This window comes from Mustela lutreola, chromosome 12, assembly GCF_030435805.1.
Source record: "Mustela lutreola isolate mMusLut2 chromosome 12, mMusLut2.pri, whole genome shotgun sequence".
In the NCBI taxonomy this organism is placed as follows: domain Eukaryota; kingdom Metazoa; phylum Chordata; class Mammalia; order Carnivora; family Mustelidae; genus Mustela; species Mustela lutreola.
This window is the reverse complement of record NC_081301.1, coordinates 13176974-13201953: the sequence shown is the minus strand read 5'-3', so window position 1 is coordinate 13201953 and position 24980 is coordinate 13176974. Positions and strand designations below refer to the sequence as shown.

General features: G+C 52.2%; 1 protein-coding gene across 3 annotated transcripts in view; it reads left to right on the top strand.

Annotated features, from left to right (window-relative positions):
* The window catches only part of GSN (gelsolin), a 43144-nt gene extending 19080 nt beyond the window's left edge, over positions 1 to 24064 (top strand). For all 3 annotated transcript variants that reach the window (XM_059141622.1, XM_059141620.1, XM_059141621.1), the window contains exons 3-17: positions 613 to 767; positions 6061 to 6222; positions 7812 to 7961; positions 9056 to 9145; positions 11661 to 11793; positions 13061 to 13149; positions 13344 to 13559; positions 15267 to 15400; positions 17522 to 17612; positions 18867 to 19037; positions 19669 to 19843; positions 20941 to 21065; positions 21300 to 21377; positions 23206 to 23266; positions 23678 to 24064. In XM_059141622.1, coding sequence (XP_058997605.1) covers positions 613 to 767; positions 6061 to 6222; positions 7812 to 7961; positions 9056 to 9145; positions 11661 to 11793; positions 13061 to 13149; positions 13344 to 13559; positions 15267 to 15400; positions 17522 to 17612; positions 18867 to 19037; positions 19669 to 19843; positions 20941 to 21065; positions 21300 to 21377; positions 23206 to 23266; positions 23678 to 23847 — 2000 coding nt within the window. In that variant the 3' untranslated portion in view covers positions 23848 to 24064. The remainder of the gene's footprint in view (positions 1 to 612; positions 768 to 6060; positions 6223 to 7811; positions 7962 to 9055; positions 9146 to 11660; positions 11794 to 13060; positions 13150 to 13343; positions 13560 to 15266; positions 15401 to 17521; positions 17613 to 18866; positions 19038 to 19668; positions 19844 to 20940; positions 21066 to 21299; positions 21378 to 23205; positions 23267 to 23677) is intronic.
* The last annotated feature ends 916 nt before the right edge of the window (positions 24065 to 24980 follow it).

Here is a 24980-nt window from a genome sequence, read left to right as displayed (position 1 = left end):
GGCATCAGAAGTGTGCCAGCCCCTTGGCTAGTGGTATCCTGAGACTCCAGAGCCAGCCTGTTCCAGGTCAGACGCCAGCTCTGCCCTCTGGCAGGTCACTCAGTAGCTCTGTAGAGGGGACGTGGTGACAACGCCACATGACCTCACGAGAGTGTCTGAGGATTTGAGACGTTCCCGTGGTGCTCAGAGCTGGGGCTGACTTCCCTGGCTCAGTTCCAGTCACACCCCAGTTTGCACTTTAGAGTCAGGAGCCTCTGCTGGGACATAAATCCTGTCTCCTCCCCCTGCCCCCCTGTGCCTCACTTTCCTAATCTGTGAATTGAACCACTGGTCCTGGGCCCGACTTCACGCCTAGAGGTCTGAGAGTAAGTGTGGGGGAGCGAGTGCTTGGTGACTATGGGGGACGTGTCAGAGCTGAGAGGACTCTTACAGACCGTGGAGTCCAGCCCTGACTGCCCCATTATACAGATGGGTCAGCTGAGGCCCACAGAAGGCAGGGGCTTGCCCAGCTTCTCTAGCCAGGCCAGAGAAGGGGGCTCTGGACTCTTCTTCCTTGGGAGTTTGGGACCGCTTTTGGGGAAGCCAGACTCACACTGCTCTGGGGCCCCCCAGGCAATGAGTGCAGCCAGGACGAGAGTGGGGCTGCCGCCATCTTCACCGTGCAGTTGGATGACTACCTGAATGGCCGGGCCGTGCAGCACCGTGAGGTCCAGGGCTTCGAGTCGGCCACCTTCCTGGGCTACTTCAAGTCTGGCCTCAAGTACAAGGTAAGTCCTGGGTATTAGGGACAGAGGCACTAATGGCAGAGCTCGCTTAGGTCCACCCATCTCTCAGCCTCGTGGGGCGGGGTGGCAGATGGGTCGGAGCTTGGCTTTTGGAGCTGGCTCGTCCTGGGTTTGAATCCTGGACCTTCCTCGCTCTGTGACCGTGGACAAATCACACTGCCTCTTTGAGCTTCTGATTCTTACCTTAAAATGGGGAGAAGAAAATTCATCACTTCACAGGATTGTCTTCCTAACCCCAGAAGCGAGGGGTGGGGACCCAGCCTATTGCTTTCCCAGCAGGACCTGTTCCAGCACCCACTAGTACTTAGGCCCTGCCAACAGAAGGCCACACGTTAGGCATTTGAAAGGGCACCCTTGACCACCTTCCTCATTAGAATCCCCCTTGAACTTGAACCCTGATGAGTCTGAGTCAGCACAGAGCTTTTCGCCAGCAACCCTCAGCCAGGTGGTGCTAAGCAAAGCCGAGCTAGGAGCCCTGAGAGCTCTGCCGTGATATGCTCTGACAGGGCAGCCACTTGGCATCTCTGAGAGCCTCCCTTTCCTCTCTGGTTACACGAGAGCCTGTTGTACCTGCCCTTCAGGCCTGGAGAGAGGATTTGATAAAGGGTAGTTGGGAAATAAAAGGGCTCAGGGAAAGCCGCAGGTTCCAAAGCAGTGGTTCTCTTTGGTCAGGATAGGGAGGGGATCCTAAGCTTTGAACGCCACATGGGCCTTAATGTCAGAGTCCAAAAATCTGATTGGCAGGTAGGGAGGGAAACTGAGGCACAGAGAGGTTAAGCAACTGGTGCAGGGTCACACAGCAAGTCAGTTCCAGAGCCAGAACTAGAACCAAGATCTCCTGACTCCCAGCATTCTTTCCAGTACACCACTCTGCCTCTCATGAGCCGGGTTCTCCTACAGAGGTGAAGCCCCATCTGTGCTGTTGATGTGCTGTGTGACCTTAGGGAAGTCATGGTCCCTCTCTGGGCTTTAGGGTCCTTTGTGCCAACAGGGTGTGTACAGGGCCTGCTCATGTGAGACACAGGGGATTGGATAACGGGAAAGCACTGGGAGACGGAGATAGCAAACAGCAGGGTGTGTTCTGGGAACAGGGACTTGGGGCCTGGGCTGGGTGAAGCTGGGCTGGATGCCCTGGGGCCTCCCTAGCGCCCCTTGTCTGCCAGTTGATCCGTACCCGCAGCCTCCTGCTGAGCTGTCCAGCTCCGCCTTCTTCCTTTATGAGGCCTTGGTATATTAAGAAGAAGAGGTGAGAAGGTTGGGACCCAGGCCCCAGAGCTGGAGAAGGACCAGGCCTTTTTGCAGTCCTTAGGGCAGGAAGTGGCAAGAGCACTTGACAAGGAGTCAGGGAGATTGAGGATCAGGACCCAAGGCTACGCTTCTCACTGCTGTGAGGCTTCGGGCCAGCCGGATGCCTGTGGCCGAGTGCTCTCACAGGCTTATCGTGCCTGTCACAACTGTGCGTGTTTATTGTTGCTGCTGTGTGGACAGAGCTGCTCGTCTCTGAACCAGGTTAGCAGCTTACAGAGCTTGTGAAAGTCGGAGCTGGGATTCAGTGTGCTAGCACAGAGGGGCTCTGAGCAGATGTTTTGAGCCTCCCTGGTCTCTGATCATTGTGCAGGTGGGGCCTAGGAATCTGCATGGGTAGCAAGCCGCCTCTGCCCTCTGGTGCTTTCTCCAGGATGTTCTTGGGCCACACTCTGGGGCAGCCTCCAGGGAGCATCTGGGACCGGATCTGGGGCTTCAGTCCTGAAAGGCCCAGGCTCCTCCTGGTGGAAATGGGAGGTCCAAAGCTGGTCCTGTTTTCCACCTTCTGCAAGTCCTCCAGCTGCCCCCGCACTTGGCAGGCCTAAAGTTCTTGGCCTGGCGCCCTCATCAATTATAGATCCCCAAGGAGCGGAGCTTGTCACGCAAGACTTGTTCCTGTGAAAGCCTGCTCCTCAGAACCGATTCTGCCCTCGGGGTGTGAGAAGGGGCAGGGAGGGGACAGGAGCCACTAGAAAGGGCTGTCATAGGGCCTGGCCCCTCTAGTTCTGCAACCTCCCAATCCTTAAAAGTACCGCACTTTCTAGAGTCTGTCCATCTTTCCTCCTCTTCCCCTTCCTCCCCCTCTCAGACAGAACCCTAGGGACCCCTGGTGGCTGCGTTATATGAAACCCTTTGTTCAAACAGAATCTGGGCTGAGCTGAGTCAGACAAGCCCCGGGCCCCACCGAGCCCTTTCGGGCCTCCCTTCCATCTCTTAGATAAGGAGCCCAGAGTTTAGGGGGTGGAGGGGACCAGCCCCAGTCAAAACATTTTTCTTTGTTTTATAAACAGTTAAACATTTTAAGAAATGTAAAACTTTGTAGCTTTTTTTTACTTTCTCTGACTACAAGAGTAGTACAAGCTTTGCGTAAAGTGTCAAACATTATAGAAATACAGGTTTAAGAAAGTAAAAGCTCTCCATGATTCTACTTTTAAAGATAGACACCCAATTCAACTTTACAGATGTGTATATATATACACAAACATTATATATATCTGTGTATATATATAATCTATATCCTGGACCCAGACCAACACCAAATGGGTAATGTTTTTCTATGAGCATATAACTATGTATATTCATATATATATAGGGAATTCTCTCTATATATATATTTTATATATCAATATATGCATATATGATATATATATATATTTCATCACTTTAATTTGGAAAGTGACTTTTAAGACCATCTATTGAATTTTGTTCAAGTAATGCAATGCCAGTCTCCGCCTACCTAATAATTAGACCATATAGAACAACAACCAGTTCTAAAGATTACAGTGAAAATTTCCACCCCCTGTACTTGTAGATCTACTAATGTCTTCCAAGAGCTTGCTTTTATCTTTCTGTTCGTGTTTCCAAGTCTAATTTCCTAGATTGGGAAGTTAATTAATCAGGAGTTCATGTCCACAGTCATGAAATATCAGGCATTCTTTCACTTTATAAATTCACATACAGAGAATTTGTTGAAACCGAGATTTATGACATAAAACAACCCTTTTGCTTTTTTTTTAAAAAAAAAAAGTTTCTATTTTTAAATAACAAAAGCATGCTTGAACAAGTGGAATAGTTCAGAAGCGTGTAAAAAAGAGTTAAGGGCTTTTCTCTTCTGTCACGGCCTCATTTCCTCACCTCTGAGGAATCCATGGGAATGGTTGGTGTGTCCTTCCAGCATCTTTTGGGAAAGCTTTTCAGATCCGCTGCCTGTTTACCTCCGGCCCAACAAAGTCCTTGGGTCAGGGCTGTCTACGGACACCAAGGAGTTCCTGGGCTGGTAGATGGGCAAGGCTGGGTCCTTGGAGGGGCGAACTTGAAAGTACTGCCACCAACTAGCTGGGACCCTGGGCTAACCTGGATAACCTCTTTGGATCTCAGTTTTCTAGTCTGTGAAGTGGGGTAATGAGGGTCCCTCCCTTAGGGGCTTGTTGTGAGGACCCAGTCGCATGTGTGTAAAGCTGGTGCAAGTAGGTGCCCCCTTCCTGGGGACGGGCTTATTAAGTGGCAGCCTCTGTGGTCATTACCAGATGAGCGCAGGGCTTTGCATCTTCTTCCTCAGCTGCCTTTCCTCACCTGCCCCCCCAGCAAGAGGGCCCATGAAGCAGGGTGGAGGGAAAGCATCTGTGAACATCTTGGACAGCCCCGCTCAGCCTAAGGAAAGGCTCTTGAAAGATCTTGTGCTGCTACCAAGAAAGGACACCAGGGGGCGCTTCACTCATAACGGGGGAAACCACTCTCCTACTGGACCCACTTTGCTCTGAGCAGTGGCTTGTTTTTGCCTTCTGTCCTGGGTGACCCTAGTTAACTTTGCTCTAAGAAAACCTGATGTTGGGGGAAGAATGTGGGCCATATAGATTCAGTCACACCTGGGTTCGAATCCTAGCTCCATCATGCACTAGCTGTGAGCTCTTGGGTAAGTCCCTTCATTTCTGGACTCCGCTTTCCTCATCTGTAAGATGGGGATAAGGACACCTTCCTCACAGATGATGTGTGCAGAATGCCCAGCACCGTGGGCATCGTCACTGCACCGGCGCTTCTATATTGCTTACCGTGTATAGGCATAATAAGAGCCCAATTTAAACTCACGCCTTTGCTCTGCAAAGTGAAGTGGCAGAAAGGGGCCTGGATGGGGAGGCCACATTTCTGGCCGTGGCGAGAGCCCTTCCGCCTCCACCCCCATGGTACGTGGAGCCAGCCTGGGTATGGGAGGTGACATTTCCGCCTGAGCTTTGCCATGTACTTGCTGACTGCCCTTGAGCGAGTCCCTTCTCATCTTTGGGCTTCAGTTTACCACTAGGAAAATGGGAAGCTCTGTAAGGACCTTGTCATCTCTGACTTGTCATACTGGGGCTGGGGACCACTGGTGAGAAAGCCAGGCCCTTTTACTTGGTTTCTCCTGAGCCCAGGGCAATTTTGATCGGAGCAGGGCAGGCTTGCTGAAGGCCCCTTCCCTAGGACTTACGAGCCCTGCAGAGAGTGGCAGAGCAGGCATTTCTGTCCCCATTACAGAAAGGAGAGGCTCAGAGAGGGGAAGAGACTTACCCAGAGTCACCCAGCACGCTAGTGGCAGGGTGGGACTTGACCCTGAGGTCGGTGCTCTGTACTTGACCCAGAGCTGCCCCTGAAGGTCCAGCTGGGCACGACTTGCTACAGTCCGGTGGTGTAGGTTGTAGGGAGTAGGGGGGCGTGGGTTGGAGGCATCTTCCTGGAGAGCCTGGAAGGATGGGAAAGCTTGGGATTAGCATTTCTCAAAATGGTTTTGCAGAACACGGGAGCTGCAGGCAGGATGTGGTAGAGAAAGCAGTTCTTGATTCCGTAAGGTCGGAAAATGTTGTATTAAACAAAAGGCAAGCCATTGCTTTACCATAGGGCTTCTCAGAGACTGTTTAGGCTGACATGTGTTGTGAATAGTCTGGGAGCCAGTAAGAAGTATTCCCCTTGCTTCAGGCATCCTGCAGCCCTTTCCTTGCAGAATAACTTGGAGGGCCAAAGTTCTTAGAACATTCCTTGGGAAATGCTGGTGTTGAGAAAGGACTGTCTGTAGCTTTTCAATTCAAGCAAGTGGACCCAAGGGTCTTTGTTTCTAAAGCATGAGATTTAGAGGGCTGGCAGCAGGTAGAATCCATCCAGGGAATCTGCCGGAAGGCCGCGGGTCTGCAAGCCAGAATTTCCTTCAGTGTGCCCCTCCCCCCCATATCCGCTTCCCTGGACCTGGCTGCCCTGGACTGACGCTGTCTGCTTGACTCAACAGAAAGGAGGCGTGGCGTCAGGATTCAAGCACGTGGTGCCCAATGAAGTAGTGGTGCAGAGACTCTTCCAGGTCAAAGGGCGGCGTGTGGTCCGCGCCACCGAGGTGCCCGTGTCCTGGGAGAGCTTCAACAATGGTGACTGCTTCATCTTGGACCTGGGCAACGTGAGTCCCCCCTCCTTTCCCTTTCCCAGGGGCCCCTGAGATGCTTCTGGCCTGGCCGGGCCCCACTCTGGGGAGGGGGACACGCAAAGACGGGGGCCAGCAAGCCCTGGGAACAGCAGCCCCCGTGTGGACACATGTTCTGTGCATGAGTCTGACACACTTGCAGAGACCGGAGGACAGAGGCACCCAGCCTGTGTAGACTCCCCCGTGGGTACACTCAAGCCTGTCACACTCAGGTGCACAGACCTTGTGCGCAGTGTACTCGCACTCCGACCGGCGGCTAGATTCCCCGACATCTTGTGTTCCTGTGCACATCTCATGGACCTTTCTACACATAGTCGCTCACAGACACAGGCGTGTGCCAGATCTATTGGCTCTTGCCCACCAGATGCAGACACACGTACCATGATGAGTGTCTGCACACACAGACTCGGGAGTGCTGTTCAAGGACGTGCACACTCATGTATGGCGACGTGTGTGCGGTGCACTTACCCCAGCCCAGCTTACGGACGTGTGATGCTTTGTACCCATTCCTGCCATCCACGTGCACTCCTCCCGGCAAATGGGCGTGGCCAGACATTCCACCGCCCCCTCATTTGGGTTCGTGCTGTGATGTCCATGCAAACAGAGGCAAATATATTGAGCATAAGCTTTTAGTAAAGTATAATGGGTCCACGAAAGAGCGTGTGAATCCTGAGTGGGATTCACACTCAGGTGTAGCCAACACCCGGATCAAGACACAGAAGGTCATGAGCTCACGGAAGTCCTCCCCTGTCCCCATCCAGTCCCTTCAAGCCCATGGGCATCCATCCTCCCGAACTCTGAGCCGCATAGCAGGGTTTCACCTGCTTCTGAACTCGATGTGCACGGAATCATTCTTTTTTTTTTTTTTTAGATTTTATTTATTTATTTTGACAGAGAGAGAGAGAGATCACAAGTAGGCAGAGAGACAGGCAGAGAGAGAGGGGGAAGCAGGCCCCCTGCTGAGCAGAGAGCCCGATGTGGGGCTCAATCCCAGGACCCTGAGATCATGACCCGAGCTGAAGGCAGAGGCTTTAACCCACTGAGCCACCCAGGTGCCCCCGGAATCATTCTTCCGATGACTTCTGACCAACATTCTGTTTCTGAGCTCTATCCTATGGCATCTGCTCACAGATGGTCCATTCTCCTTGCTGCGGCACCTTGAACTGGGCTGGCGTGCCCCTATTTATCTATGCTTTTATTGTTCTGGGCACTCGATTTCTCGTTTGAGGCAACTCCAGGCGTGCTCCCCCAGTGTTCTCCCGTGGGTCTCGGGGGGCACGTGGAGTGCGCCTGTGCAAGGGGTGCTGTCACAGCATAGCCGTACGCCGAGCTCTAGGAGCTGCAGCCGAAGGGTTTTCCAACGTGGTTGTGACAATTTCGGCTCCCACCAGCCGGCAGGCATTTTTATGCACATTCTGTGTGTGAAACACATTCCAAGCTATGTACTCGCACACGCTGGCACACACGGATCACGCCCACTGTGCGAAGTCCCCTCCTTGCCGCGTCATTGGGTGGGGCTGATGGGAGGCTGGGACTTTGCCTGATGCAGGGTCCCTGTCTTACAGGACATCTACCAGTGGTGCGGCTCCAACAGCAACCGATTTGAGAGGCTGAAGGCCACACAGGTGTCCAAGGGCATCCGGGACAACGAGCGGAGTGGCCGGGCGCGAGTGCATGTGTCGGAGGAGGGTGCTGAGCCTGAGGCGATGCTCCAGGTACGCACAGCCATACCCGAGGGGTGCAGGGTGGGGCCTAGCGCAGATCTGGGCTGTTCCTTTTGTCCCTCTGTGGGTTAGGCAATTAGGAGGCGAAGTTGTTTTTCCACTAAGCTGGAACTCCTCAGAGAGTGGGGAAGAGCAGCTTCCCCCCGGCAACTCCCAGACTCCCCTGAGAGGTGGGGCTGGAATCCCAGGGCCTGGCGCCTGCTGCGGTTGTGAGCCGCACCCTCCAGCTGGGAAGGCCAGGTCCTCCACGGAACTGAGGAGGAGGGTTGTGGCATCTCTTGAGAGCAATCCTGGTTCTGCAGCCAGATGGGAAAGAGACAACTAACCCAATCCCTGCTTTCCTCTTCGGATCATTCCTAGTGATTTATGGCCCATTGAGGCAAATGCAGGATGGCATTGCCAGCCATTGTTCTTTGAGGACATATCAATAGAGGCAGAATTCACCAGGAAAAGGAGGAGACTGTGAGCACTGCTCTATGCCCTTTGGCTCCTACTTGTCTGGGGTCGTTGAGTTCCAGTTTTTAGGAAGAGCAAAAGGCTGTTGTGGGGAAGAGGCTGGATACCAGCCATGGCTTGGAAGGGGCCATAACTGGAGCTGTTGACTCTGGAGTAGCCCAGAATGGAGGAGTAAAAATAGGCTGAGAAATCACAGGGGTCCAGGTTCAAGTTCTGGCTAAGCCCCCCCATAGCTGTTGGTGCAAGTTACTTGAGCTCTCTGGACTTTAGGTTCCTCCTCGGTAAAGTGAGAGTGGTCATCGGCGCCTCATGGGTGTGAGCTTTAAGTGGGATCACGTAAAGGCATGTGGGGGGAGGTGTTTGTCACTCTAAGAAAGCCTGGGAAGAAGTGGGAGAGTGGGTATCTGAAGGCAACAGGGAGGGAAGGATTTGACGGGTAGCTCTAGATGAGACCCACATGCAGGAGGCACGTGAAAAGATGTAGGACATGTCTGGAGGGCATCTTGCCCTTAGTGGAGGATCATGGTGGACACCTGCGGGGGTCCCCGCCTGTCTGAGGAGCCCAGGCCACCCCCTGTGATCCACCGGGAGATCACGCCATGCTTTCTTCCACCCCTCATCTCCTGCAGGTGCTGGGCCCCAAGCCAGCTCTGCCTGCAGGTACGGAGGACACGGCCAAGGAGGACGCAGCCAACCGCAAGCTGGCCAAACTCTACAAGGTGAGCCTCCACTGCTCTGTTCCCTGGGTGTGGGGCCAGGACAGGGAGGCGGGGGACTTGGTCTTCCTGAGCTCTACTGCCCTGGGCAGTGCCCTTGGTCTGGGGGGCTTGGCTCCCACGTGTCTCTAGCAGACATCTGTCTACTTCCTCTGCTTTCCTGTGCCAGGAATAAGAGAATTTGATCAACTGTAGACACAGTCACATCCTGCTCATCTGTGCGGTCTTGGGTGGCACATAGTTTTTCTCTAGGTCTCAATTTCCTCACTGGAAAATGGGGGTAGGAGAGTAAGGTCAACTTTGGAAGATTTCTAGGAGTCCACAGAGAAGACTGATTTAGGAAAATACTTGGGGAAATACTACAAATATGGGGACATGCCTGTGTGTGTGTAGTTACTTTATTTATAATTTATTTCTTGTGATTTTAAAAACTTAGGCTGAGCTTGAGCTGAGGAACTCTGGCCTCATGGCTGAGCACTGGGTGAAAGCCTAGCCCATGATGCTCATGTCGAGCCCTCGGCTTTTTTGTGGTAAGGTTACAACAAAAGGGGGTGCAGATTTCCATCACCTCCAAGGAAAACCACATTGATTTTTATTCTGAATGTAAAGAAATGTACATTCATGGGGTGCCTGGGTGGCTCAGTGGGTTAAGCCTCTGCCTTCGGCTCAGGTCATGATCCCAGAGTCCTGGGATCGAGCCCCACATCGGGCTCTCTGCTCAGCAGGGAGCCTGCTTCCTCCTCTGTCTCTGCCTGCCTCTCTGCCTACTTGTGTTCTCTCTCTCTCTGTGTCAAGTAAATAAATAGAATCTAAAAAAAAAAAGAAAGAAAGAAATGTACATTCATGAAGAAAATAGTAAGCAATACTCCAGAACATAAAAAGAAAATTAATGTCAATGCAATTTCAATAGTTTAAGATAACAAGTGCTATTTTTTAAATGTTTTAATTATAAAAGTAACAAAACTCAATTTTTAAAACACCAGCCTCTCCCGCATCCTTTTTTAAGGGTTACCATGGTTACACGGCTATCATTTTGGTGAAAGAAGGTCCAGATTACATCTTTTTGTATCTAATTACACGCTTTTCCATCTCTGTTTGATAGAAATGGATCCAAAGTATTCATGCTTTTCTGTGACCTTCTTTTCCCCTCTCAGCGTGGCCAGGAATCTTTCTAGCACAGCGATCTAACTGGTCCTTTGTAGCTCTCTTGTATTCTGTTTTCTGAATGTCAGAATCTCAGCAGACACTGATGGCCACTAGAATGTTTCCACCTTTATTGATTGTGCACAGTCCCTCTCGGTGCACCTGTGCTGAGTATGGCCTTAGAGCAAGTTCCCAGTCATGGATTTTTTGGGTTAAAGCCTGAATAATAAGTCAGTGATTGAAAAAGCCGGTTCCAGAGTCAGATTGCCTGGCTTTGAATCCCAGGTCTGGCTTTCTCGCTGTGCACCTCTCTGTGCCCTGGTTTCCTTGTGAATAAAAAGGGGATACAAGTAGAACTATCATAGCATTGCTGCAATGATCAAAGGAGTTCTGTAATGACATAAGTTATTAAGTTGTACAAATTGCTCAGAACGGCCTGTAGTAAATACTCAGTAAATGTAGAACGTTTGTTACTTAAAGTTCTGATAGATTATTAAATTGCACTCTGGAAGGGCTCCCAGATTGCTGGGAACCTTGTCAACTCTGGAGATTGTCAGTGTTTTGGGTTTTGACTAGCGTGGCACAGATTCATTTTAATTTCGTGAAAGCTTTTCATTTTGGAATAATCTAAGGGTTTAGAGAGAAATTGCAAAGATAGGACAGAGGGTTCCACATACCCTTCATCCAGCTTCTCCTTAACATTTTATCATAATCAGAGACATCTGTCAACACTAGGAAGTTGACGGTGGTTTAACACTATTAACTAAATGACAGACTTGATTTGGGTTTCCCCAGTTTCTCGTTCCCGATTCCAATCCAGGACACCACATGCATCTGCATTTATATTCTTCTTTTTCTTCTTCTTTTTTAAAGATTTTATGTATTTGTCAAAGAAAGAGAGAGAGAACACAAGTAGTGGGAGGAGCAGCGGGAGAGGGAGAAGCAGGCTCCCTGCTGAGCCAGGAGCCCGATGCAGGACTTGATCCCTGGACCCTGGGATTATGACCTGAGCTGAAGGCAGACACTTAACTGAATGAGTCACCCAGGCATCCCAACTTTTTTTTTTTTAACTAGTGAGATTGGCTGTCTCCTCGGCCAACTATACAGATCTATGCTACCTGCACCCCCTTCCCTTTCTGTGCAGTTTCCCCATTACATGGGTATGGGGGTCACAGGTATGGCTGCGGCAAACAGAAACAGGGAAGGGAAACCTGAGTGTGCCTCAGAGCTTGGGGAAGCGGGTCTGGCTCCTACTCTCCCGTGTTGGTTGAGGTGGCAGCTGGGATGTGGGCCACCCACGTGTCAGCTTGAGGGTCCTGTCTGGGCAGGCCAAAGTGGTGGAGGTCACACACGTTCCTGTCCCTCGTCCCCTCAGGTCTCCAATGGTGCCGGCACCATGTCGGTCTCCCTCGTGGCTGATGAGAACCCCTTCGCCCAGGGGGCCTTGAGGTCCGAGGACTGCTTCATCCTGGACCATGGCAGAGATGGCAAAATCTTTGTCTGGAAAGGTACTGGGGAAAGGAGAGGGGTCTCTGACCAGCTTCCAGGCCCTCGGTGGGAGTCCTGCAGCCCTGGGAGGCTAGAGTGGGTGTTGATGGTGTCCTGGGGCATGGCAGGCTCTGGAACAGAAATTGAGTCTTGTTTTGAAACCCTGGCTTTGCAACTGACTTGCTTTGTGATCTTGGGCACTTGGCTTACCCTCTCCAGGTAGATGTCCCATTTGGGCCAAAACCAGTGTTTCCCAAGTATGTTACAATACCAGTTCTCTCAGAGGCTAATTGGCATCATGTGAAGAAAAAAAAAAAATGTATAGTTCTTTGGTCAGATAAGTTCATGGGCAACACTGGTAATGGGCTTGTTGACTGCAGGACTTTTAAGAGCCTTAAACTTGCTAATGTATTTTGGGGCTTTTCATGAAAGTGATTTGGTTTTTATTTGGGAAATGGTATGCTAGAGGTTCGTGGGAAATCTGTAGGGAATGTCTTGTGGGACTGATTATCAGAGGCTCTTGTAAAACATTGGCCCGGATGTTTCTGAGAGGGCCCATCGGCATCCTGCTTGGATGCTCTACCGTTAGTCCAGGGGAACAGAAGCAGGTGCATAGAGGAGGGCAGAGGGGGAGAGAGATTGAGCACTTGTAGCTGCTATCATTATTATTATTATTATTATTATTATTATTAATATTATTATTTGGACCCCTTGGCATTGGCTATAAGAAAGCTGGGGACTGGGGGCTGGCACCTGCTGTCCAGGAGCTGTGTAGGCGTGGGGAGGCTCTCAGGGTCGGGGTGAACTTCAGACTGGAGAGCGGGAGGAGGTCCCCCACTGCAGACAGATGGCCTGGGGCAAGAAGGGAGCCCACGGATGTGGTGTGTGGGCTTCAGAATCTTATCACAGCTTTCCCCCGTGCTGTATGGCCTTGCTCAAGTCACCTAACCTCTCTAAGACCTTGGTTTTCTTTTATGTCAATGGGACAGGATGATAATGATCTTTCTCACAGAGGGTCGTAGCGTGGATTAAATAAAATCAGCTTTGCACAGTTCTGAGCACAGAGTGCATGCTTTGTAAATGGACCACAACTGTTGGTGTGGTTACTGTCATCAGTTAGGACCCCCAGGTGGACCCCCCAGGGGCTCTTGGAGTGGCCATCTTGGGGGTGGGGTCTGGGCTGGCCTGTCTTCAGCCTCGAGGGTGGTTGGGCTACTGCTTCTCCTGGACCATTGGACGTTAGGACATAGCACTGACTCCGGGTGCCTCATCCCCCATCCCCCACAGGCAGGCAGGCTAACACAGAGGAGAGGAAGGCTGCCCTCAAAACGGCCTCTGACTTTATCTCCAAGATGGACTACCCCAGGCAGACCCAGGTGAGTCTCAGAGCCAAGCGGCACAGTGAAGTTGGGTCTAGTTCAGCTGGGGCGGGGCTGGGATGGGGTGGGTGTCTCCCCCTGCTCAGTGTGGACTGGGTGTCTGAGTCTGCCCCGAGGACCTGTGCCAGGAGGACCCTGTCCTCAGGGGGACCTGAGCCCAGCCCCATCCTGCTTTTCCCTCTCTTGTCCAGGTCTCTGTCCTTCCTGAGGGTGGCGAGACGCCACTGTTCAAGCAGTTCTTCAAGAACTGGCGGGACCCAGACCAGACAGACGGCCCAGGCTTGGCCTACCTCTCCAGCCACATCGCCAATGTGGAGCGTGTGCCCTTCGATGCTGCCACCCTGCACACATCCACGGCCATGGCAGCTCAGCACGGCATGGATGACGATGGCACAGGCCAGAAACAGGTGCCTGGGGGGTTGGGTGCATGTGTCCAGGCCCCTTCCAGGCTCCCTCCCAGGCATCTCTGGCTCATGTGTTGCCTCCTGCTTCCCTGAGGTCCTTCCTCTATGAGGTTTTGACCCCAGTCTTGGTGGGTAGGATTCTTTTGCCTTAGTTAATTTTCACAGCCAACATACCCCGAGCACCTGCTGTTTGCCAGGCCCTGGGCCAAGTGTCTCAGACCTCCCACTGCTGGCAGGAGTGCCTGGTGTAAGCACAGCCACAGCTGATTGCTCAGACCTGTGCAGTCAGTGGAAGATTGGAGGCGAGCACACAGATTATGGGAACAGAGAAAGGGCAAAAGGGGTGGGGTAGTTGGGGCAATCTTCACAGAGCTGGGGACACTTCGGTTGGGCCCCAGAGGGTGGGTCGAAGTTTGCTGCAAGAAAGGAAGAATGATGGGTATTCCAGGCAGGGAACTGTCCCAAGAGCCTAGGGCTGCTGCATCCTCAAGAAAGGGCCTTGAATGCCACATCCAGGACTGTGGACTTGATCCCCTAACCAATAGATGCAAGTGAGGGTTTTCTTGCTTTAAAAGCAGACAGGCAACAAGCTCAGTTTTGTGCTTTTGAAACTTGCTGTGAAAATGGATTCGAGGCAGGAAAATGAAGGTTGAGATTCCCTGAGGAGATTGTTGTAATAGTGTAGACGAGAGATGACAGCCTGGGCTGGTCACGGTGAAGGTCACGGTGAAGATGGAGAAGTGGGGGCTGGGATTCAGAGATGTTTATGAAGTAGAGTCTGTTTGTTTGTTTGTTTGTTTGTTTGTTTCCATTCCACATGCTAGAAGCAGCAAAAGTGTTCATTTTTATTTATTCTTGCTTTTGTCACTGGTATTATTATCACTTGTTCACTCATGCACTACTTCAGTGGGAGGGAAGGATGCAGTGCAAAATGTTCCGGGTAGTGCCGGTGGAAAGAGCTCTGGCAGCCTGGCTGAGTGCCCTCTCTTAGCCTCACTCTTCTTACCTATAAAAATGAGGTTTAATCCCACTCCCTCAACCCAGAATTTTCAAGGTCCAGAGAATCTTGGTCTTGGAGGGCACAGTGTCTCTGTGATACCACCAGGTGGCGCTGCAGGACCTCATGACCGCTTGGGGAAAGCTCACCAGTGCTCTGGGAAGAGACCTGTCAGCAGGGTCATTCAGAGGTCACCTAGGGATGCCTCTGCTTCTGGAGGTGATCTGTAAAATCCAGATAACTCACGAACGTTACAGATAACCCTATCGTTAGTAATCACCTCAATCATAATTCTAAAATGAGAGTAGCTTCCCACTAAGTGGCTGCCACCCTGTGCCAGGTGTTGTGCCAGACTGCCTTGAGTAAACTCACTTGATCTCAGGACACGTGGAGGTGGGCACTCACTGTGTTACCCTCCCCGAAAGCACGTTCTCAGTACCACTGTGCAGTTCCCTGTGCTGTGCTGACCCCTCCGAGGGGGACCTAGGGGGTGGGGTGGGGGCATCATGTAAGGATCCCGGGTTTGAATCCTAGTGGCTCTGTGATGGGGGCAAATTCTTGGGGTTCAGCCTGAGCCCCAGTGCAGCCACGTATAAAAAGCTTGTCGTGTTGTATAACCCCGACCCACCGCACTGCGGTTCCCCCGCTGGCCTGAGTTGGGGGGCGGGGGTGGGGGGACTCTACCGCGTCTGAGCCCAGCCTTGTCTTGGCAGATCTGGAGAATCGAAGGCTCCAACAAAGTGCCCGTGGACCCCTCCACGTATGGGCAGTTCTATGGCGGGGACAGTTACATCATTCTGTACAACTACCGTCACGGCAACCGTCAGGGACAGATCATCTACAACTGGTGAGGCTGTGGGGTCATGTGGTGGGGGCGGGGGGCTCCACCTGGGCCCCGAGCATGTCATGGGGCTGACAGGCCTGCGGTGGAATGACCACACTGTGGGGCGGGGGGCCCTCCTATCTACAGGGTGACACCACTTGTCTTATTTCTTGAAACAGCATTTAAACCATGCTTCCAAAAATAGCACATAACCCTTGTAGGAGGTGCAGTGAACAGGGAGAAGCAAACAGAAGCTCCTCCCACAATTCCACGCCAAGTGCTATGCCTAGGGCCATTCTCCTCCCACGTGTCTTCTAATTAAAAATTATTTGAATTCTATTCAAATGGGCAGTGCATTCACGTCATTCAAAAATCGAGACAAAATAAAAAGGTATCTGAGAAATTGTGTTCCCACCCCATCCCCTTCACCCGATTCTCCAGTCCCCGCCCCTCCATGTGTAACAGCTTTCATTCATTTTGTTCTATATGCTCCCGGTAATTCTTCCTGCAACTGGACTATATTGCTAGCTCCCTCTCTTCCCTGTCCTTCAAAGGACAGCACCCTGTGTATATTGTCTTGCACTTTGGTTTTTTTCACTTCGTACTTCCTGGAGATCGACCCATGTCAGTACCTAGGGTACTTCCTTGGTCTTTTTTTTTTTTTCCCCTTTTACAGCTGCATAATATTATGTTGTATCGCTACACTGTCACTTGTTTGACAGATTCCCTGCTAGTGCATACTTGGATTGATTCCAGTCTTTTGCTATTACAAGCATTGCTATGATTAGTGACCTTTAAACAAATATCATTTTGAATGTGTAGAGAAATGTCTGTAGGGTAAGTTCCCAGAAGCGAGATTGCTGGGTCAGAGACTAAATGCACTTGTCATTTTGATAGATGGTGCCCAGTTTCCATAGATGGACTTTGTAGCATTTTACGTTCCCAGCGGCACAAGTGAGTGTCTGTTTCCCCACAGCCTCGCGGGTGGACTGTGTTGTCAAACTTTTGGATCTTTGTCAACCTTACTGTAGATAAGACAGCATCTTAGTATATTTTTAGCATGTGTTTCTCTTGCTGTACCATCTCAAAACTTTATGATGATGGTTGAATGTCTTCCTCTTTAAATTTTTTGTTTTGAAATAACTTGAGGCTTCCTGAAAAGGTGCAAAAGTGGTACAATTTCCATGTAGCCATTATGCATCTCCCTCCCTAACCACAGTACAGTGATCAAAACCAAGAAGTCAAGATTGCGTGCAATACTATTTACCAATCTGTAGACCTCACTTGGATTTCACCAGTCACCCCACTCATGTCTTCTTTCTGGCCTAGGATCTAACCCAGGATCCCACATGGTCCTTAGTCATCATGCCTCCTTAGAGACGAATCCCCATGTCCTAATCTATGAAAGCTCCTCAGTCTTTTTTCTCAAGGCCTTGGTACTTGGAAAGAGTGCCAGTTGGTTATTTTGTAGAATGCCTCTCTATGTGACAAAGTCAGACTTTTAAAAGCAGCTTCAAATAATTTTTTTTTTTTGAGTAGGTAATCCATACATGTACATAATTTAGAAGGCGGCATTTTTTTTTTTAAAAAACAGCAGCTACATCAGCACCTTGATTTGTCAGATTTTGTTTGCTTCTACAGATAACACTGTTAGTTATGAGTTTGGACAGTATAGGCCAAGCCCCTGCCAAGTCCTTTGGTGGACATCTGTGCAGACTGCTCTGAGCAGGTTCACGGGAGGCTAAGTACTGATGTCTTTTCCTGCAAAGGGCTCGTGCCCTGCTTGCTCTTCTGACCTGCTTCTCTCCCCTAAGAAATGTCCTGGCCACCTTTCTCCACCTTGGCATCTCAGGGCACCTTCCCTTGTGGCTGCCCAGCCTGAGATGAGCCCACGGGCCAGTCTGCAGGACACATTTAGGATAAGGGAGACCGTTGGTTTTGCTCAGATCTCAGAAGAAGGCCAGAGGCTGAGCTGGGGATGTGGCATGTGGGTTTGGTTCCTGACACTGGCAGCTCTTGAGAGAATCCCCTTCCCTGTCAGTTTCACTACCTATAATCTGCAGACTTGTGGGTTTGGCCCAGGGCCAAGAAGACACTCTTGGGTTCTGTGCGAACCTTGGTGCTGAGCATAGCTTCCTCTTCCAGGCAAGGTGCCCAGTCCACACAGGATGAGGTCGCTGCGTCTGCCATCCTGACCGCCCAGCTGGATGAGGAGCTTGGAGGATCCCCTGTGCAGGTGAGACTAGCCTGATGCCCCACTGGGCCCCACCCTGCACCTTGTCCATTGGGTCCCTCCTCTATCGGGCTCTCCATCCACTGGTCCCACACACATTCATGCAGTGGGGTGCCCGACACCATCCGCAGCCGGGGGCGCCCCTGTGCCAATGCGGTTTGCAGTCTGGGGGGGTGACAGGTGTTCAGCAGACACTCAGGCAAATAAATGTGTGATCACAGACTGCAACACGGAGAGAGGAGCTGGAGAGGCAGCATGGTGGTGCAGGCAGAGGGCAGACGTGGAGCCAGCCTCCTGTAGGTTGAATCCTGTCTCACCTCTGGGTGACCATGGACAAGTCACTTAGCCTCTCTGTGCCTGTGTAGTCTCAAAGTATCCTCTCTCTGCCCAGCATTGCCATGTGGATGAAGAGTTAATATCAGTAGAACATTTAGAGCCATGCCTGGCCCATAATAGTCCCCTGTTACATACGTGTAAAGTATAAGGACATACAGATCCCAGATAGGATCTAAGTGGATTAGACAAGGACCTCCTTAGGAAGGTCCTTTTCTGCTGGGACCTAAGAAGTAAGTAGGAATTGGGCAGGCACATTATAGGCAGAGAGAAGAGTATATGCAAAGGCCCTGAGGTGGGTGGGGACATTGAGCAGTAGAACAAGGGACAGAATGCCATGAGAGAAGTCTCAAGAGGTGCTCAGAGGGACCAGACCACCCAGAAGCCATGGTGAGGATTGACCTTAATCCTGAGCAGAAGAGGATACTGTTCCATGGTAAATGTGATGTGAAGGGACTTATGGGTTTAGGAGGTTCCTCTGGCTGGGCAAGAGGGGTCTCTCCATATCTAGAAAGCTCTATTCTTACCACTCTGCCATCTTTCATGCCCTGGGCTGACGTCACCATTCTGAAAAAATGTCCACGAACAACCCAGGGGTTTCTATTTAAGGGAATATTTGCAAACATGGGTTCTCTCATTCTTGGACTGGACTCAGGGTCAGTAAGGCAGGTCCTCATGGGAGGGGAGAGCAGCCAAGGCAGTGCCTGGAGGCCATGAGGCAGTGGTGATGTCTCCAGCTTTCCGGGAACCCCCCTTGTTCCCGCCCAGCTCCTATGTGCTGGGCGTGCAGACACCAGCGTGCTGGCCTGGTCTGGAGGAAGCGCCTAGGCCACACTGCTGGGGTGGGGGCGTGAGCTTGCTGCCACACAGAAGCACGGATGCCCCTGCTCTCCTTCCTGACTTGCTGTCTTGTTGTCCTGCCAGAGCCGTGTGGTCCAAGGCAAGGAGCCCGCCCACCTCATGAGCCTGTTTGGTGGGAAACCTATGATCATCTACAAGGGCGGCACATCCCGCGAGGGCGGTCAGACGGCCCCTGCCAGTACCCGCCTCTTCCAGGTCCGGGCCAGCAGCTCTGGAGCCACCAGAGCCGTTGAGGTGAGGCCCAGGCCCTGGACCCCAGGAGGGATTGGCCTGCTTGAAACCTCCCATGCTTGATGAGTAGATGTCTGAGCACGGGGCTGGTTGGGGGCAGGGGCTTTGGGGTCAGGGGTTAAGAGGCAGCTTTTTTGTAACTTCCCTGGCCTGGGAAGCAGAATTGTATGTCTTAGACTTCCTCTTGTCTCAAGGATACCTGGGGCTTCTTGCATAATGGGAATCTTACGGCCTAAGAGGTAGTCCGTTCTTCCCCATGGGGACACTTCCTGATTTCATGCCACATGGCTACCATCCCTTTTATGATGGAAGGTGCAGACCTGAACATAATCCTGTAGGATAGTCAGAGAAACCTAGAGGAGAATGGGACTATCCCCTCCTTTGTTCTGGGCACTCAACTTCTGTTAATGCAACCCAGAATTCTAGAATGACTATGTTGAGCCACAGCACATTAGTGAATCATGGGAATCAATGAAACCCCCCACTGTCGAAACTCTGTGCCCTCAGCTGTGATGGGGATGCTCTTCCAGGTCTCCAGCTAAGAGCTGGTCCTGCTGCAGGGTCTCCTGGATAGTAAGGAGCGGGCTGAGGGCTTTCTGTCTGGTTTCTGATTAATTGAGTGCTGCCTTCCCAGATTATTCCTAAGGCTGGTGCGCTGAACTCCAACGATGCCTTTGTCCTGAAAACGCCGTCGGCCGCCTACCTGTGGGTGGGTGCAGGAGCCAGCGAGGCGGAGAAGACGGGGGCCCAGGAGCTGCTCAGGGTACTGCGGGCCCAACCTGTGCAGGTGGCAGAAGGCAGTGAGCCAGGTAGGAGTCGGGGGTGGAGGGGTCTGGTGTTCTCTGGGAACTGTAGCTCTTAGGTTCCCTCCCTTCTTTCTGCCTGGGGGGGCCCTCGAGATCCTCGCCTCTTCTCGTGCCTGCCCCCGAAGGTGTGTCCAAGAAAAGCAGGTTGAATTCAAATGAGGGCTATGGTCAGTGAGAGGGAGGCCTTTAGGAGCTAAGAGAAAGGAGAGCTCCGTGGGGGCTGGGGCATTCAAGGAAGGCTGCTGGAGGAGGTGGTCACTTGCTAGGAAGCCTTGAAAGACAGGCAGGAGTAGAAGCTCATGGCAGGAGGAGGACAGCAGTCTCTTCTAATCCTCAGAATCTCCGAGGACAGAATTACCAGAAATCTGCTCTGTTTCCAGAACATAGGTGGGAACATCTTTATGCCGGCCCTCAGTCTCTCTTCTCTTGCTCTGAGCCCATTCCTTCCCGCCTGATGCTCAGTAGAAATGGGGAGGGGCAGCTCCGTCTATAACTGTTACTGCCCAGTGGGACTTTCTGAGAGGCTGGACATGTTCACCCCTGCCCGGGCCAATATGGTGGCCGCTTGTCACATTGGCTACTGAGCGCTTGAAATGTGGCTGCTGGGAATCAATGAGAATGAGGAACTTAATGTTTAATGATAATTAATTTTAATGAACTTCAGTAGCCAAATGTGGACAGAGCAGGTGTAGTGGAAAGAATGGGGTTGGTGGGGGGTGGATAGAGTCAGATAGGATTTGTACCTTGTCTTTACCACTTAGTCGCTGTGTGATGCTGGGTGACTTGCTTACCTTCTCTGAGCCTCTGTCACCCCGCTGTTGAGCAAAGATAATTATCCCCAGCCTGCAGTGCTGGCGTCATTTGGAAGCCAGAGGTAGTCCTGGCTGTGTGCGTAGGGCCAGGTCGGCTCTCCGGTCTCTGTTTCATCACCTTCAGGTTCCCTCAGGCCCCATCCCTCTCTGGCCCCCTGGGAGTTTAGGGTGGAGGAGGGTTGAGACCAGTGGGTCGTTCTAGGGCAGGGTTTTTACCGCGGGGTCTGATGAGCGGCACTGGGGGGAGGTGGTGTCCGGAAGGCCAACTGCCGCGGCCTCCCCTCACAGACAGCTTCTGGGAGGCCCTGGGCGGGAAGGCCGCCTACCGCACGTCCCCGAGACTGAAGGACAAGAAGATGGACGCCCACCCTCCTCGTCTCTTTGCCTGCTCCAACAAGATCGGCCGTTTTGTGGTGAGCCCCCGCAGGGGTCTCTGCCTCTGCTTCCCTGTCGGGAGTCAGGCTTCCCAGGAGTGTGGCGCCAGCAGCAGGGTGGGGGGTGGGACAGCCCTTGAGGGCACAGCAGGGAGGGAGGATCCCCTCTAGGCTGGAGCTCTCCCTCCTGAGCACAGACCGAGTGCGCCGAGCCAGCGGAGGGAATGCCAGGGCCTGGTGCGTGGTCCCTGACATCCTTCTGTTCCTTCCCAGATCGAAGAGGTTCCTGGCGAGCTCATGCAGGAAGACCTGGCCACAGATGACGTCATGCTCCTGGACACCTGGGACCAGGTGGGTGAAGGACAGAAGGTGTAGGCTGTCTGGGCTGGGGGGGTGGGAGGCGCTACACTTCCAGCTGGACGATCAGTTTGCCGGGTGTTTCTGGAAACACCCTTCCCCCTTCTGGGCCTCCATTTCTGCCTCTGCAGAATGGGAGTGATGGTACCTACTCTGCTTAATTCAATAAAATGAGATGTAGATAAGATCTACAAACTCCAGGGCACCCTATAAATGCAAGTTAGACGACCAGCATCCTCTCTCAGACCGTAGGGGAGTGTGAACGCTTACTTTAAATCTATTGATCAAGAAGTTTGAAGTTAGCGTATCAGACGCAGGCATCAGCTGTCCACAGAGTGACACCCCGAAGTTTCAGAGTGCATCTCCTGTTCTAGAGAGCTCTGAGCTCTCTGCTGCTTCTCCTAGGGAAGACTGTTGGGTGAGACTGGCTGGGGACGGTGCCGTTCATTCGGTCAGCCGGTGTAACTGAGCCCTGCTTCGTGCCCGACACTGCTCTAGGTGCTGGGGATACAGCAGTACATAAAGCAGGCATTCCCCTGCCCCGTGGGGCTTACATGCTCATGGGAGATGGCAGTGAGTAACCCTTCCCATCAGAGCTATCCGAGTTCTAGGAGGCGGCCCTAAAGGTGTGTCTCCCCTCTGCCTGTGCTTCCTGGATGGCCCAGTTAGAAGGCGAGGGCTGGAGTGCTCACAGCTTGAGCCCCCAGCTGTGGTGAGCGATGGCTCCACTGGCTCCGTAATCTGTCCACTCCTCTGCTCATTCATTCACTGAGCCCCTCTTTTCTGCGCGGGCCCGTCTTCCAGGAACAATGCTGGAAGCCCATGTGGGCGCGAAACAGACACACTCCCTGCCGTGAAGGGGCTTCTGGTTGAGCAGGGGACGCCTTTGTAGATGAGTGAGAGAAGTCAAGCCCCATGTTTCGTTGCCTAATGTCCGTGTGTCAATGACAGGTGCTCTTTAAAATATGTTAGATGGGTGGGGCGCTGGGGTGGCTCAGTGGGTTAAGCCGCTGCCTTCGGCTCGGGTCGTGATCCTCGGGGTCCTGGGATCGAGTCCCGCATCGGGCTCTCTGCTCAGTGGGGAGCCTGTTCCCTCTCTCTCTCTCTGCCTGCCTCTCCGTCTACTTGTGATTTCTCTCTGTCAAATAAATAAATAAAATCTTAAAAAAAAATAATAAAATAAAATATGTTAGATGGGCATAAAAATGTTTGTATTAGAAAATTTGTACTCAAGCTCAAACCTGGTATTTTTCTAAGCCTCAAATCTGTGCGGCTCAGACACACAGAAACGGCACAGAGCAGGCTCAGGCATATTTGCTGGGAGAGATGTGTTTGGCCGCTCCCTTGCCGAGCAAATCGGTGCCCATAGAGGGACCATTCGTGCACTTGTAGAGCGGGATCTCGGACTCGTGCCCGAGGCTCCTGCTCCGTGTTGGTGTTGGTGAGGGAGGGGCTGGGATGGGAGGGGGGCACGGGCTGCTGGAGCCTGAGGCAACCTGGAACTGCTGCCCCTCAGCTTCATCCATACGGAGGTGAAGCCCCCTGGTTGCCAGATCCTCCAGGTTTTCAAGAGAACTGGGAAGCCCAGACATTAATGTAAGCTGGGAATTAAACTTGTCTGAAGAGACACTGTCGACCGGCATGTGATGGTGGTGGCCAGCAAAGCATGCCGGTAGGCCGTCAGTTGGCAGACCTGGTTCCAAAGCCTCCCAGTGCTGCTCTGTGGACTCTGTTAGAGGCAGCCCGTGTCCTGTGTCCGGCCCCCGGTCCCTCCCTGTGGTTGGGACCCTCACACCCCCTCTCATCTCACACCTCTCTCTAGGTCTTTGTCTGGGTTGGAAAGGATTCCCAAGAAGAGGAGAAGACAGAAGCATTGAGCTCTGGTGAGGACCGAGTGTGCCTGTGGGTCTGTGTCCTGTGGTGCGGTGGGAACAGCTTCCCACATGGGGCTGGGGAGTTCCTGACCAGAGCCCTGCTAGCTGACCACATCTGATTTGGGAGTTGGGGCCCTTAAGCTGGTTCATTAGTATTTCTCCAAAGAGGAGAGCGAGACTGAGACATGATATAAACTTCGTGAAGCAGGAAGTTGAACTGTCACCCCGTGTCTTCCGGGGCTCACGGGCACGGTGGTGGAGGAGCCACGTGGGGTCATTGCCCTTAAGGGATGGTGGCATCTAGTGCAGGGACAGGAAGACCAGAAGCCACGTTAGGCAACTCCTGCCCTGAAGCCCCTCTCCCTGTGGGGGCACTAAGGATTTCTGGGGTTTCCTTTCCCTGCACGTGTCTCTCTACAGCTAAGCGTTATATCGAGACGGACCCAGCCAATCGCGACAGGCGGACCCCCATCACCGTCGTGAAGCAAGGCTTCGAGCCTCCGTCCTTCGTGGGCTGGTTCCTCGGCTGGGATGACAACTACTGGTCTGTGGACCCCTTGGACAGGGCCATGGCCGAACTGGCGGCCTGAGGAAAGACAGGCCCCACCCCTCTCCCCCGTCAGTGCCTTTTCTAACAGTCCATCATCGGAGACCTTACAGCGAGCACGGCCGCTCTGGTGTGTGTGAGTGTGTTTTTACTGTAGCCAAAAACAGCCACGCAAAAAGTCAGGGTCCTCGCAAAATTGTCTCAAGTATCTGTGCTTTTGGGAAATTGAATTCAAAATTCAATAAAAGTTTTCGGAAGTACATGAGCCTTCTACGGCTGCCTATGTTCTGGGATTCCTCTGGGGGTGCCCAGGGAGGGGGCCTCACCGGCGCTTTGGCTCCGGTGAATGAGCTTCTTTCGCCCTGGGTGTGAATCCTGGACCTTTGAGAAGCCGACGCCTGGATGAGGTGGAACGTGCGTGGAGATGGGTCCAGGGGACTGGCCTGCGTGGAAGGGAATCGGAAGGGGCCCATCCCAGATGGCCAAGCAGTCCGGGGAAGCCTGCCGGAGCTGTCAGGGAATGCCTGAATGCAAGGAAAACCAACAAAAATCCCCAAAACAATCCCCCATCCCCCCTAAAAAAAAAACTTTTAAAATCATATGGTCCCATTTTTGTTATTTTTTACTGTGGTATAAACTACATATAATACTCATTTCGACCATTCGTAAGCGGCATCCAATGACATCAAACACGTTTACAGTGTTGTGAGGTCATCACCACAATCTGTATCCAAACCTTTTTCATGTCCCCAATGTACATGGCGTGCCTGTTACACAGTGACTCCTGTTCCCCCCTCCTCTCTAGTGGTAACCTTTATTTGACTTTCAGTCTCCATGAATTTGCCTTTTCCCGTACAAAGTTTGCCCTCTGTGTCTGGCATGTCGCACTTAGCAGCATGTTTCCAAGATTCATATGTTTTGTAGCAAACATCACAACTTCATTCCTTTTTGTGGCTGAATGCTAACCCGTTGTGTGTACATACCACGTTTGGTTTATCCATGCGTCCATGATGGGCACTCAGGTCATTTCCATGTTCCGGCTGTTGTGAAGAAGACCACTGTGGACACAGGCGTGCAAGTACCTGTTTGACTTAGAGTGTACCTGAGCCACAGTCCCAGCCAGTGTAGGAGCTGTGCTCCCCCAGGAGCAGCCAGTGTCTTATCTCCCCACTCCAC